Source organism: Gymnodraco acuticeps, unplaced genomic scaffold (genome assembly GCF_902827175.1).
Source record: "Gymnodraco acuticeps unplaced genomic scaffold, fGymAcu1.1, whole genome shotgun sequence".
Taxonomy (NCBI): Eukaryota; Metazoa; Chordata; class Actinopteri; order Perciformes; family Bathydraconidae; genus Gymnodraco; species Gymnodraco acuticeps.
The window spans coordinates 1,323,054-1,339,009 of NW_022990699.1; the positions used below are offsets into that span (position 1 = coordinate 1,323,054).

The 15,956-nt window shown below is 40.5% G+C and overlaps 1 protein-coding gene across 1 annotated transcript in view; it reads right to left on the reverse strand.

The window, feature by feature from the left end:
* Positions 1-1,965: 1,965 nt before the first annotated feature.
* The window catches only part of LOC117555925 (neuronal acetylcholine receptor subunit alpha-7-like), a 39,746-nt gene continuing 25,755 nt past the window's right edge, over positions 1,966-15,956 (reverse strand). Inside the window, exons 5-9 of the mRNA XM_034230997.1 lie at positions 8,801-9,048; positions 7,395-7,589; positions 6,734-6,820; positions 4,141-4,250; positions 1,966-4,042 (exon numbers count right to left, since the gene is read on the reverse strand). Coding sequence (XP_034086888.1) covers positions 3,419-4,042; positions 4,141-4,250; positions 6,734-6,820; positions 7,395-7,589; positions 8,801-9,048 — 1,264 coding nt within the window. The 3' untranslated portion in view covers positions 1,966-3,418. The remainder of the gene's footprint in view (positions 4,043-4,140; positions 4,251-6,733; positions 6,821-7,394; positions 7,590-8,800; positions 9,049-15,956) is intronic.

Genomic DNA, 15,956 nt, shown 5'->3' on the forward strand with positions numbered 1-15,956 from the left:
ATTGTGTTTTAGTTCTGTGTTTACTGTGTTGCTGTTGTGCTCTGATCCCTGATGTAATTATTATGAGTTACACAGGGAAAACAGGTTTCTAATTCAACTGAGTATAATGTGGTGAGTGACAGCTGTTATAAATTCCCCAAACTCTAGAGGAAAACAGATTTGGATCAGATATTTTGTGTGTGACAAACACTATTGTGCTCAGATTCGCTTGAGTCATCCAAATTCAATGTAGTTCATCTATCTTCATCCTTAACACAAAACACACATAAAAAAAAACATCAGAGAGAGGGATTCACTTTTAACACAGTACATAAGAGGCTTCCTCTTCCAGCCATAATGCCCTGAGAGACTTCTGACACCAGGTAAACACACACACACACACACACACACACACACACACACACACACACACACACACACACACACACACACACACACACACACACACACACTGCAGCTGCCCCCTGTCGTCTGGTAAGGGACAGGCAGGTTTCCAACCCGGGAGAATTTATGTTTCCAAATGATTAGAGCATATGAACATATGGACAAGGTCACTCTTAACGGCATTACAAAATCCCCCTTTTTTAATCATTAACCTATACTCTAGCCTTGGATTGTATGTATCCCAAGTTATGTAATATCCCTTATGTTTGGCCTACTGGTTGGTTGATATCCTAAGTCAAATCTGAATGCATATATCTGCCCATGAGCTGCTGTCTTAAAACTCCCCAGTCATGGACAGTTTCCCTCACTTTTATTTCCATGGCCCTTTTAATAAATGAATAGATTACTGACAGTGCAGGAAGCATAACTCTACTTATTACACACAAACACACTTAGATCAGACTGACTACTGTTATGGTATCTTTGAGTCTCATTTAATATTTTCCAAGATGAAGAAATTCCACAATTCAATCTTCATGACTTGCTCAGTGTAATTGTATCTCAGATATGTTTTTGCCTTTCCGGCACGCACACCCTTAGCAAGCAGGCACTTACGTTTTACTTTTTTTAATTAAAATGTAAGCTCAGCAGTCTGCTGTCTCAATACAAATAAAACTGGATATCTCTTAATTGAGTAAATGTACCAACAGTTCCACCTCAAATGTGGGTTCTGCGTCATGAATTGGAGTTCACTCAGAAAACATCAAACAAAGTCGAGAGGCAGCCTTTGTTGGCCACACAAATAAGAAATCAGAGCATACTTCCTAGAACACAGAAGGAGAACATGCCCTACATTCTCTGTCTTGCATGCTTTTTTGGTGTATTTCATTCTTAGATTCCCATTGATCTCCTTTCTAATCAATTTTAACCCCAGATGATAGACTTGCTTCTACTATTTAAGAAAACCAGAGATTAAGTTAATTAGAGGGAATTATCACATTATATTTGACTCAGAACTTTTAATGTTTTTGAACTCCTATCAAAATATGCACATCCCGTCTAATCGACAGCATGGTAAATTATCAGTTATGAAAGCTTGAGATTTAGTGCGGTCTGTGACAAAAACACCAGTGTCTCATTAGTCTTAATAATCAGTGATGACGCTGATGGTGACATTGTTTCTGAGGCTCTTTATATAAAGCATTCTTATGCCATTATGCAACTGTTTCACAACCAGTTAAATGGCTCATTCCCATTTTATTCTGCATTATCTTGATTCATTTTGCACTTCAGCCATCTGGCCAATCTGCTGTCTCACAATTTGGCAGCTTGCAGTAAAGCGGCATGCACTCCGATTGCACTTGAAACTTGTGGATGGAGTTTGGAGACTTGAAAGTATTAGCTGGTTTTCTGCTTCTAAAGCTAAGTAAATGTGGTTGATTTATTCAACCCAGCAGCTTTAGCAATCCAAGAGGAGGTTTCAGCTCCTATCGTGTTCGAGATAATGCTATGAATGCCACATCACAACATGCTGCAATACTCTCCTGAATATGTCCCCACAGAACTATCCAGAGCCTGATGTACAGAGAATAAATATACTTTTATTATTATAGAGAGCAAAGAAACTCACACTTGTAATGACAGTAAAAGAGATAAAGACACCAATGAATGTTCCTATAACAAAGAGGTGGTACCAAACACGTTAACAACTTTGTGTGAATTAGTCACTCGGCTCCCTCTACAAAACACGAACAAACACTATAGGGCCTTTTACAAATCTACAGTATATTCTCCAGTGATATGGTGGTGGATGTGGTTCTGAAGTTTTCTCCTCCTATAGAGCCATTGTCTCTGTTGTCAGTGGTTCGAAGGTCACATTGCTCTTTATCTTCATTGACACTTTGTACAGTGAAGTCCAACAACATACATGAATATGGGTATTTTTTCAGCAGTAATACTACTTTACTTGACCACTTTTATATTGTTAAATGATTGATGTCTGTGTAGTTAAAGACCATTTTGCTAAAAGATTTACTGTTGTCTTACTGGTCAACACCAGTACATACCAGTCCACACAGTGCTTTTTTTACACAATGTATTGAATATTGTATCATATCACTGTTCCAAACTGTTCTCATGTTACATATTATATTGCCTTAAATTAAACAGGCGAGACAAAGTTATCCTAAATATGCAGTTCTACTCTGATGTATAAAGAAAATGCCTTTACACTTGTGTAAAAGCAATAAGGTTGATTTCTGTTGTCAAAGTGAACGTAATAACAATTAAATTCACAGTGAAACATCTCGTTTTAATATCTAACCTAATATTATTACAGGGATGATACTTCATAAGAAAAAGTCTGATTCTCTTTTGAAGGTGAACAGTTGGTGTATGATCTTGTACATACAGGACAAAGATACAAATAAACAAGAGAAGAGGCAGTGAGGAGGACTGGGGTGCTGAATGAGTCACTGTACAGTCAATTAAGAAGTTGTTTAAAATAAGTGCAGATAAAATAATGGTATTAAGTGTTTTCAGGGTGCAACATTATTGCAACATTATCTTCCACTCATTGAAATATCAAAAACGAAAATCTATACAGTGTCCTCCCCTACCGCCCCGGTGATTGCCAACCTTTTAGCTCAAGTCACTCCAGGTTTGTTGTTGAGTCTGCATGCAACACCTATTTAATTCTATACATATGAACAACCTGTGTGGGACAATGCATTATGCTTCTCTTCTTCATTTAGAAGTGCGAGTAAAACATTATGATTACTCTCTGTGATTATTTATTGATCAATCATGACTATTTTGTTTCCTGATTTTGTCAATTTTACTTTCTTGAGCTTCTTCAGTAAAAATGTTATCATAAAACACTGCCTGGCCCCAGCTCCTTTCCAATGGGGTACCTTGACTGTAGGTATGGGACCACAAACTGCACCCTTCATTGTATCCTTCCCCTTTCTTTCTTAATATTTTCTTCAACCCTAATATTTGCTGCCTTCCCACTCTCCACTGCTGCTTCAACCTTCTATGTGAAGTCCTTGGAAACAGCCTCTATGAAATTGGGTGCTGCCATGAGGATGGTGAAGGTGCAAATGATGGAGAAGAGAGAAAAAGCCACCAGACACAGCCGGTCCACCACCGCCGCTGCAAACTTCCACTCGCCACAGATGACCTCGGCCTTGTCCTGTTCCCGAAAGCGCTGGGCTATGTACGACACCTCATCTAAGATGCGCTGGATCTCTGGAGGGGGGATGCTGACTCCCATCCCGGGTCCAACTCCCATCCCCAGGCCTCCAACACCACTGCCAACTCCTTCAGATGACTCGGCCTCATCACCAGGGGAGCCATGGGCACGGCCCCCTAGTGCTACCCCAGAGTCGCTGGAAGGTGGGCATTGTGGGCTCTCCATGGAGTGGTAATTGCCAAAGTAGAGGCTCATTGAACCGTTGGAGGTGCCGGTGGGACAAGGTGGGCAAGATGTCGTTGAGAGGGGCATATTTAGGTTTGGTAAAGTGCCCATCTCTATGGAGCTGGTGCTGGAGTGGTGCTGGGAGGTGGGACTGTGCTTGTAACCTGCCCGCTTACGCTCATCGCCGGGTTGTTTCATACGCAGAAACCAGGCACACCAGTTCAGCAGAACCACCCGAACCTGAAAGGAGGGAGGGAGCGTCAGTGGCGTAAAACCAAACGATAACACACTCATCTAAACATAAGCCTTTGTGCTGAATGTTTCAAACGGCTACTCACCCACTTGGGCATCTTGGCTCCTCGAGGATCATGATGGTGGAACTGGAGGACTATAACTGTCACCACCACAGACATCCCCACTATCATCATGGTGCTGGCAAAGTACTGGGCTGACAAGTGTACACAAAAAACGAAATACTTTACATTTTGCTCAGAGATACCAATAAGTCCATGCCCCACTACCATGGTCACATTTAATGAACATCTACTAACAGGTAAAACATTATCCTTTAATTATTTTCAAAAATAGGTGATTTCACACTGCAACATCAAAGGAAAGCAAGTCTGATCAATTTGTGCAAGAAGTTATAGTGCCAAGGGGAAAATATGCACACTTTGTCAAAAAGTTTGACAAAACAGAAAATAGGGTTGAACAAAAAAACAAAAAAAATATAATTAGAGAAGGGAGAGAGAGAGAGCTTAATGTTGGTTCGGGAGGGATGTTTTTCACCAGTTGAAGAGGACACATGCACGCACGCACGCACATAGACGCTGGTGAATGTGAATTAAAAAGAGCTAACGGCTAAACAGGACTACAGCTACTGCAAAGCCTGCAAACTAAGGATCATAAAGGTTCAAATGAAGAAGAAGATGATAAAATAATGGGGAAAGAGAAGAAACACTGAAGAAGACACAGCATTATAGAACATAGTATTAAAGGTCCCATGTCATGCTTTTCTGGTTATTACCCGTCCCCTAGTGTGTTACTTATGTAGCTTTTTCTGCATGTAAGCGGTGGGCAGAGTCACAAACCCTAAAAGTACACCCTGTAGCGAGTAAAACTCTAACTCCAATCCGTGGAGCTCCACACACACACACACACACACACACACACACACACACACACACACACACACACACACACACACACACACACACACACACACACACACACACACACACACACACACACACACACACACACACACACACACACACACACACACACACACACACACACACACACACACACACACACACACACACACACACACACACACACACACACACACACACACACACTGAGTTCAGGCTGAGTTTCGCGGTGTCTCGCTGTCTCGCAGACCCCACGCAGCAACCAGGTAACGACACCAGTAATCCAGCTCACACTGTCCGCTCCTCACAGCAGCAAGCCCCGCAACGTCCCGCCAACAAGGCACCCAGACCCCACGCAGCATTCTCAGCATTCTCACCTGTTTGTCATTACTGGTGTCATTTTCTGGTTGCTAACGCCGTTGTAACACATAATCACTGATGTTCCGATGTAACGGTGGTGGACTCATCAGAACAGAGTGGGCGAGCTGACCAATCAGAGCACAGTGGGCTCACAGGGGGGGGGGGGGGGGGGCAGGAGCCCCAACAAGGCGTGTAGGACAGAGAGAATACACATACTATACAGAGATGCTGTATGAGAAACCAATGTGAGTTTGGAACATTGAACAATGTAAATCTATTCTAGTAGACCTCAACAATGGAACTATGATCAGTAGAAATGGCCATGTCATGGGAGCTTTAAAGGACGTGTTCATGAGAAGCGGAAGGACATTTGCTGCGACTAAATGGCTTTGTTTTATGGAATAAGAGCCAGAAAAAGACTGCCTATATATATATGATTTACAATAATTCAACAAATAACCTTTAGTTACAAATGGCATTGGTGATTGTGGCTGAACTAAACAAGTCAAAAATGAATAAAAACTGAACAGAATTAAAAAAGAACTGAGCCAAACAGTCTTAAAACAGATAAAACATGTCTGACTAAATTAACTAAAATGAAATGAACTCATATCCTTATCTTGTGATTAAAGACTGATGATAAAAGACATATGGCCTGATATAAGCAGCAGTGTTGAACACTTGCTTTATATATTCACGGTCAAGCTCAAGCAGCTACAATAACTCAAATCCGGATTCAGCCACTGTGTTGTAAAGGGGTATGAGTAATTCCAACATGTCTGCTTAAAGTGTCCCAGTTGGCCTTGTGTTGAGGTCGAGGGAAATAAGGAGCACAGACTATTCAATCGATGAAGCATTTATCAAGCCTTTTCTGAGCCAGGGCACTTATCAGCGCATTGATGTAGTGGTGACCCTGTCCAGTATGGACAAACATTAATCTCATCAATACACTCACATCATGTACAGTTGATATGTACAATATATTTTAAATTGACCGGGTGAAACTGATATGACACGTACATACAGCACTGCAGTTATAAATCAAAGCATGTTAACACACATTCTCTCATACACACACGACAAAAAATATAGATGTCTGCCTCATCTCCCTCTAGAGTCTAGACGGTCCATATGTCTTCCTCTATCCAGCTATCCCCTAGTATATTAGTGACAGCTTTAGTTCTTACTCCACACCCCCCCCAAGGGCTCTGTGAACCATGTATACAGGTAAACAAACACCAGGGATATCTTTGGTGAGGTATAATGCATCTGTTAGAAAAAATGTAAGGAATGGAAATTATTACTTCCTTCTGAAGTTTGTCACTTATTCTGGGTGATAATGCATTCATGCACGCTTAAGTATATTACATGTAGACCATGATGTAGACACGTAAATATACACATAAATATAACCCACCGATGAGAGGAACAGAGTCGGACGTTGCAGGCATGATCTCTGCTACCAGAAGCATGAAGACAGTTAGCGAAAGGAGCACAGTGATGCCTTAAGACGGAGAGAAAAAGAGAACATGAGCATAATGATGTGATCAGGATCACTGGTGTATGAAATTGTGTATAACGTATACATGTAATCAATTATGGTCTCATGACTACAACCATTTATCAACTGCCGACTGCTCTGACGTGTCCAAGGTGAGTTACAGCTCCAGAAATCCCTCAAACTTTGTAACAGGCTGTTGCTCCTTTCGATGGGGTATTCATCAAAATGGATTTAAGGCTTATTTTAAAGTTATTCCATGGTTGTTTGACATGTATGTATTCATGTTTCGCTATGTGATTCATGAAGATGCAAGCACACATATGCTGATGTGCCTTAATAGATGTATGTATTGGTGTACAGCTGTGACTGCATTTGTATATGCTTGAACACTTTCAAACACACTTGGGGATTGAAAACTATATTGCTTTACTATTATTTAAATAAGAAATGCAGAGTACTAAAATACTGAACACACATCTTTCTATCTTGCTCACATAGATCAATGACACATTGTTTAACTGTTTTGCAAAGCAAGGTATTTTCATGTAAACAACAAGTGTGCTTAAGCCCCTCTCACCCAGAGAAATCTTTTCTCCAGAGTCTGCAGGTAGCAGGAAGACCAGCATGGCCAAGCCAGAGAGCAGCACACATGGGATGAGCAAGTTAAGTCCATAATACAACGTCCTGCGGCGCATAGTGACTGTGAATGTCACATCAGGGTAGGGCTCCTTACAGCATTCATAGTACAGCTCATTGCGCTTGGCTGGAACACCTAAGGGAGGAGTAAACGCATATAAGCAAGTTATTTGTGAACTAATAAAGTGATTGAATATGTAAATAGCCTATATCATTCATGTAAACAACATAGAAGGAAATACAACGAATGACGAGTGGCAATGATGAGCAACTAAGTGACAGGCTTGGAACTTTGCTCTGCATTTATCCTATGTTTGTATTTGAATTCAAATGTTTAGCAAGCCACCAAATGGTTTAACTATCTCACCTTGAACTTTAACTGTGTTGCTCTCACATATGGAACGGCTACACACCTGCCAACATGTCAAACATTCCTATTGCATGCCACCTGGTGCTGTCTGACACCAATTTTCAGCTAACCCTCACCCCGGGGGCACAGGCACTGGGATCTGCTGCTGCTCGGTCCCAGCTGGAAACGTCCTGCTCGGTAGGTCTTCCAAAAACTCGACCCTTTCCAGTTCATTAAGCTACAACTCATCCAATTGATGTCTCTCCAGAATTCTTTTTAAATAACAGACCTCGGACAGAGGAAGTCAGCAAGCCGTGACCCCGGTGAATAAGGGGGAGCACATAACAATTTCCTCAATAGCGTTTACAGCATTGTCTTAGTCATTTCGGTTAGAATATTTCAACTTTGTTAAAGAGACATATTATGCTAATGTTCAGGTTAATATTTTCTAGTTTGTGTCTCTACTGTAACATTAATGTTTGAAAAAGGTCTTTAGTTTTCTCATACTCACCCTCTGTCTGAAATGATAGCCAAGTCTGATGTGATTGGTTAGCTGGTGGGCTCTGTTGTGATTGATCAACCAATAGAGATGTAAGAGGAAATGTCTCGCCTTAGCATATAACCCTTAGCATAGCCAATAGAAGAGCGAGTGTTACAGTTATGTCACTTTAACTGGCCTTCTAGTTTGAGTGGGGTCACGACTCCTGACTGTTCCATGTATTGTTTTTTAACTGTTGTGATTTATTGTCTTTTATTGTGATGTAATGTGTTTTTATGTGTTTAAATGACATGTACAGCACTTTGGCTCGACCAAAATCGTTTTTAAATGTGCTCTACAAATACAATTTGATTTGATTTGATTTGACTATGTTAAAGAAATAAACAATAATTCTAATTGAGGCATTTCAGGCAGGGGGGACTGGATTCAAGTACAGTTACCAGGATCCATGGTACAGTCATCTATCCTGATGGCAACCAAAACAGTGCATCTCTCTTACCCACAAGGTCCCACTCCCCGTTGGGTATGTATGTGGATGTGTCCACATCCAGCATCTGGAGGTCCAGCAGCCAGCCATTGTGTGTCCAGGAGCCAAACTTGAGGTCACACTTTTGGACGTCGAAGGGGAACCAACGCACATCGATGTAGCAGGTGCTCTTAAGGATGCCAGGGGGGATGTACTGGCAGTAGCCTGACGCATTCACCAGTACGTTGGTATGGAAGGTGGCATCAAATCGCTCATCGGCACTAGGGAGAGAATAGATAAGAGTAATGTGTGTGTGCACCTTGAACATTTTTCATCATCTTGCTGTTAGCTAAAACTCCATCTAACTGAAATCTCTTTATCGCCTTTTTAATTGTTTTCGACATAATGCTCTCAGGTACTACACGCAGGCCAAAAGCTTCTAAATTGGTTTGTTAATTTGTACTATTTTAGAGAGGCAAGGAATTGTTATTAAAAAAAGAGTCTGCACATATTGAAAAGACAGATTAAGGAATATGAAAAGTATTAGTTGGTGGGATATAACATTTATCAGAAGAACAGCAACAGCTCGGTATATTTGTAGGCAAACAGTTGCCTATTCCAGTAATTACAGACAACATTATCATTCATTTGGAGGTGACTTTCTGGGTACCTGATGAATGCAAGTCCTACACTGCTCTCATTTAGCTCTCTTTCTTCTCTAGCAAGTCCCGAGGTAAATATCTCGCTCTTTAGGCACCTAATGTCATTTGTTTTTGTGGTTGTATACCGGTTAAAGTGTGCCAATCTTTACAATGTTCAGCCTAACCTGCCACAGGGGCGTGCAGGGAAGTGATTTGTACCGGCCATCTGTGGAGCGACCAGCGTGCTGCAACAGTCTGTCACCCCTTATATGCACACAGTTAAAACCCAGGTTAAATCCAGGGTGCAGTGAAATCAGATAATCACCTCCACTACTATGCAAAATATGGAGTTACAGGAACCAAATCAGTGACATGAGAAAACATCACAGATGCATCCTCTGCCACTCGCAACCTGTTTGAAAGATATATTGTTTGAAAGATATACCTGTTTGAGATACACCTGATATATATATATATATATATATATATATAAGCTATACCTGCAACCTGTTTGAAAGATATATTAACAGGCATGTACACGTTTTGTGTAAGTGTGTTTTCAATATTTAAAGTTTGACAACAGAACTTAAAGTCAAATAAACCATTGAACAAAGAATATGTTATTAGCACTGGCACTCCAGTTGAACCCTAATTAAGTATGAAAGAGTAGCTCTTCTGATGTCACGGAAAATGTGAACTGTTAAAAAAAAGTGCCAGAGGCAGGGTCTGAACTTAGCCAGTCGCTAAGTCTAGCAACTCGCTGGAAGGAAGCTTCTCTTCTCTCCCCTCCTCCTCATTGCTACTTTTTTTTTTAAAGATGCAGGCAGCTAAACAGAACATTTGTATAAAGCTTGAAAAAAATCTATAAAAGTAACATTTAAGAAATATGATTTGTCATAGTTTTTGATTATCCTTTTAACTCTTACAGGAAATCAAACATTTAGTTCAATATTTTAGACATTTGTATTTACATGACATGCCTATTTACAGTTGCATAACATACACAATCATGCAACATTTAGGAAACATGTTGAGTGTCTTAGTGTGTTTACATTGAAACCAACAGCTTTAAGCACTTACGAATGTCGATAAAATGCATTCATAGCAGAAGAGTAAGTGGCCGACCCACACTAACAGTGCATAATGGGAAAAAGGTAACAACTAATACTGTAGCAACACAAATCCCACAATCTCCTTCTGTCATGCCTAAAGTCCGTTTTCAGCATTAAAACAAATATATATTATTGTAAAGTAGTACACACACACACACACACACACACACACACACACACACACACACACACACACACACACACACACACACACACACACACACACACACACACACACACACACACACACACACACACACACACACACACACACACACACACACACACACACACACACACACACACACACACACACACACACACACACACACCACTCCAGGGGACATTACATTGACTTACATGCATTTCCTGGAGACTTATCCCAACCTTAACCATAACCAACATATGCCTAACCCTAACCCTAATCCTAACCAAGTCTTCACCCTAAAATGAATGATTCCCCTCATGGGGACCTCCAATTTGTCCCCATAAGGGAAGTGAGTCCCCACACGTGACTGTGTAAACAGATTTAGGTCCCCACAAGTATAGTAATGCTAGGACACACACACACACACACACACACACACACACACACACACACACACACACACACACACACACACACACACACACACACACACACACACACACACACACACACACACACACACACACACACACACACACACACACACACACACACACACACAAGTAAAGTCCTGTGTTTGTCATCTTAGGTCACACAAAATATAAAAGCCTATTGTACATTACAATTCACACCAATCTATAACTCAGACTCGCACTGAACTCTCTACATACATATACAGCATAAAAGGCACACACAATACAGCTATACATGCACACACAAATCAACACACACAATGCAATCCCCAGCGAGAGAGATAACGCCAGTGTGTCTGAAGCATCCTGGAGCCTCATTCAGCCCTGACAAAAGAGCGCTGCATGCACCTTAACAGAATTTGTCGAAGGACCCGTTTTAGTTGTCATTGCCTTTTGCTGAAGATTGAGTAGTCTACCTTTTACGGGGGGTTAAGTGTGGTGATTTATTTATTTTCTCTGTGTGTTTTGCAATCAGCTGTGGCTCTGAGTGCTGGGCAAGGCAAAGGCGGAGCTGAGTGATGAATTATTCAAGCTTTGGGCTTACTTTATCTAAAGGTGTGCATACATCACAGCACAGCACACCACATCTTGTTCTGTGTGTGTGTGTGTGTGTGTGTGTGTGTGTGTGTGTGTGTGTGCACCAGAAAGTACATATTGTACAAGTTATGTATGTGAGGAAAAGGAGAGATTTACAGACTGATATCTTAAAGTTATCTTAAAAGGACCAATTAGATCAAGCAAACAAAAACACATTATTGAAAAAGCAATGTTTGCATGATTGATTGATTGATTGAAAAGTTTATTAACAGCTTGTATATTGGGTACAGTACAGTACAGCTCAAAACATACAATTGTTAAGGGGATGCAGACCAGAGAAAGACTTTCGTCTTGCATCTACTTAGAAACAAAAAAATGTTGTTTCTGTTGAGACAAAATATTTTAAGATATTAAAACAAAATACCTTCTGCGATGTAAACATTTTAACCATGACACTTTCATACAACCAGGCAAGTGATAGCCCTGAGAGAAAGGGACATGCTCCTGTTTGTACAGGCTATACACACAGACATACACACACCAGAGAAAGTACGGTGGACATGTGAGAGTGGGGGAAGGTGGAAACAGAGACTGACCGACAATAACAATGGTGACAGGTACTGCACCATGGGACATGAGTCACCAAAGCTTTCTTCCCACTTACTCATCACCTGCTGCTGTCCTCAGACAGGAAGCCCCAAAGACAAAAATGTTGCCCTGATCCAAATTCATGATTTGACTTTTTGTTGACAGTTGCTTTGTCCTTTACTTAATTAGTTTGCAAATTTGTATTTGTAACTGTTTCAAATCAGAAAAGTATGAATAAAAGGGGGCTAAAGAATGTGTATTGCTTCATATGTTAACACATTCTGTAAAGATTTTATCCATGCACAGTTGAAAGCTACACACAGTCAGCACTACTCAGGCTGCATTAAAGTGGACCTATCATGCTATATTTGAATAATATATTGTAGGGCCATACCTATAAAACATGTCTGCAACATTTTTTCAAAATACCAAACAGATCATGCATTTTAGCCATGCCTCATTTCGCTCTATTCCAGCCTTGTTTTGCAAGGGCTGAATCTGTAAGAAGTCTTCTTCGCTGCTTTTGTGGTAGACTACAGCGCCACCTACATGCCTGGCATATGTACTACAGCGTCTCCAGCGCTTTCGAACGGCAATGGCCGTGGCTGTCTCCTCCTGATAGGTGGAGAGTTGCCCATATAGGCGGAGCTCCTCGTTTCTGACGTCAGAGATATTTCAAATCTGGATCAGTCTGTAGCCCGGTTCTGTAGCCCCGTTCTGTAGATCCGTTGCAGCCCCGTTTTTAGAGATTTGGGTATGGTGGAAAAGAGAGAGGGTTGTGTTGTGACACTTGATGAGTTCCCTGACACACCGGGGACACATATTCATGTATAAAAGACGTACAAAAGTGCATTTTGCATGATAGGTCCTCTTTAAGTAAAGACCTCACCATCCATGTGCCTTATGTCATATCTCAACTAAACAGCCTCAGGGGAAAGGCTTTCTGTTTGACAGCCACGAGGCTCTGTGGTTAACTAGATGGTCAAGGAAGCTGCAGAGAGGAGTACAGTATATTCCAATTTACAGTAAGATGTATATTCCTATAGAGGCAGAGCACATATTTACCCATGATGAATGGACTACTTATAAACATCTACATTTTCATCTTTAAGAAGTAACTTAAAGACTTTGGATCATTATCCACGGATAACGATATGTGATATTTTGGTTTTAATCGTACTTTTTTTGGGTGAAAACTCAAGCATTTAAGTTACTCTTATGTGATTAAAACAAACTGAGCATGGGCTTTATTGGTTAAACATGAACATTCCTGTTTATCATGAGATCTTCATTATTGATGAGCAGAATTTCAGTAATGCTTTTAGAAGGCATTATGTAATCCATTGTGTGTTTAGCTTCTGGATGTTCACCTCCTCAAGTAAGAATAATATCAATAGGACATTACTTACACCTCATGCGCTCAATCTGCACTTATACACTTTAAAGACATGCACCTTAACACAGTGCATATTGCGTTTCATTCCTTGAGGATTTATTAATTTAAGTGATTGCTAAAAAGGTAATCAAAACTGTCCATATGTCCATTGATTTAACCATCCACCCTTGTGAAGAAACAACAACTAAGAAATCCCTTTTCACGTGTATAGCCTGTCACAACGCTCTGTCTGTACCTCTACCGTCTCCGCTGGAAGAATTAGGATTCTGTCTGTGGTTTACCTGAGTTGGATGTCCTTCATGTGCCTCATCGATCCCCAGTCAACTGAGACCATTGACTTTTCCCTCCAATGAGAGAGGAGGTCACTGGCGTACAAAGCCGTTTAAGATCAGAATATTCTTTATACAAATACAATCACACACACGCTCTGCAATTTATGCTCGCCTGCCACACATAGCAGACGAGACGGAGTCAACATGAAATATACGGATGGTTCTCATCAGGAAAGTGGAAGAGCCTAATGTAAACATGAATCACTGTCTCAGTGGAGGACACATGCCTGTGTCCTGTTGTCATAAACTTCCTATTTATAATAAAATATTCCATCCCTCTATGCCAAATAAACCAATATCTTCAATTTCTAACCAGCAGGTTGAAAATAGGCTGAATAAAAAAAACCTCTATAGGTGTTAAAGGAATTCCTAATTATTCTGAGCCAATGGATTTAGGGTAATCTTAACTCTGTGATCTGAAATGAAAGACGTCAGCTGTCAATCCCATTACAAAACATTTCCAATTATGGGGATAAGAAAATATTTTCCTCCGGCAATATGCATGGATATGTTTGTGATTGTAAATCCATGACTCACAGTAAAGATTATCCATGCGTGAAACATCATTGTGAAGCAGTGTGAGCACAATGATCTACAAAGTGAAAAGCAATAAGAGAGAGATATAAAAGAGTTCACACTGGGATAATATGAGCTGAGTGACTCATATCCAGACAATTTCAGATTTTCTATTCCGAGATATTTTTATCTTTCTTGAATTCATATCATTTTGAGATGGCATCAGACCTCGGCACTATTAGACATCATTAACTTCATATTAAAACAATAACAATACATTAATGGATTCATGGAGGGCTCTCATCTGAGCAGGGGCTAATAAGCCTGAATGCATCTGCTATTCTAAACAGTAAGACTAGTGTTTTATTGGCTGCGCACTGATGGGCCACAGTGTAATGGTGTGTTTTGTGCCATTAATGACTGTAATTGTGTAACAGCATGTATGTGATTGTGTGTGATGGGCTGGTGAAGAGTGTGTGTTTGTTTGTGTGCATATGTATTAGTGGCTTGAGAGCTTAGAGATGTGCAGCATTGTATCGGTTTGTGTGTGTTTCTAGCAACAATCAATATTATTGCTGAACATTTTACATTTCTCCTCAGGGGGTAAACTGAGTCTTCAGCTTCACTCTAGTTTGCATCTTCTCAGAATTCAATGAGATAAGTCTTAAGCTGAAAACCAGCAACATCAGCACCAATCTGAGGCACACATGTATGAACAAGTTACGATAATAACATAAAAAAAATTACATACATACACAGCTATTTTGCAAAGCTAACAAAAAACTGTGAGTTGGTCCACCACTTTATTATATGGTAAAAATCAAAACACTGATCAATCTTTTTTTTAAAGATTGCCTTCAAATGTATTTAGATATTCATGTTCTTCCTCAGGATGATCTGTAATAACTTTGGTAATCTTCTAACTAGGCTAGTGCCATCATCAAACCGGAACTTTACTTTGTCCAACACCAGTAAAACTAATGATATTTTCATGAGCTCAACGTGTAATTGAGTGCTAAATAGCAAACATTAATATGCTTAAATGTAGGGCTACCCTCTTAAAGTTGAGGAGTCAAATCAGCCTTGGCTTACCCGTCATTCAATAGAAAACCCTGTGAACTACTCCTTATGACTTCTGTGCTGTATACATTTCCTGAATTAGACCAAAGATAACAAGTGAAAATAAAATAGGAAGAATGTATTTTTCCTCAGGTTCATGCTAGGCAAAGCAAACAAGTCAAAACTTCAGGAAGTTTCTCCAAAAACCAGGGAGGCATTTTTATACGTGAAGAGATTTCAGCGGGTAGCAAAGTCAAATTCAGCTCAAGAGAAGACAGGGGAGCATCTAGCAAGAAACAAAGGTTGCCTGTGAGTAGAGGGGGAGAGTAACATGCTGACACCTGGGCGGGCAGCGACAGGTTGGTGAAGGCTGTGGAACGATAACAA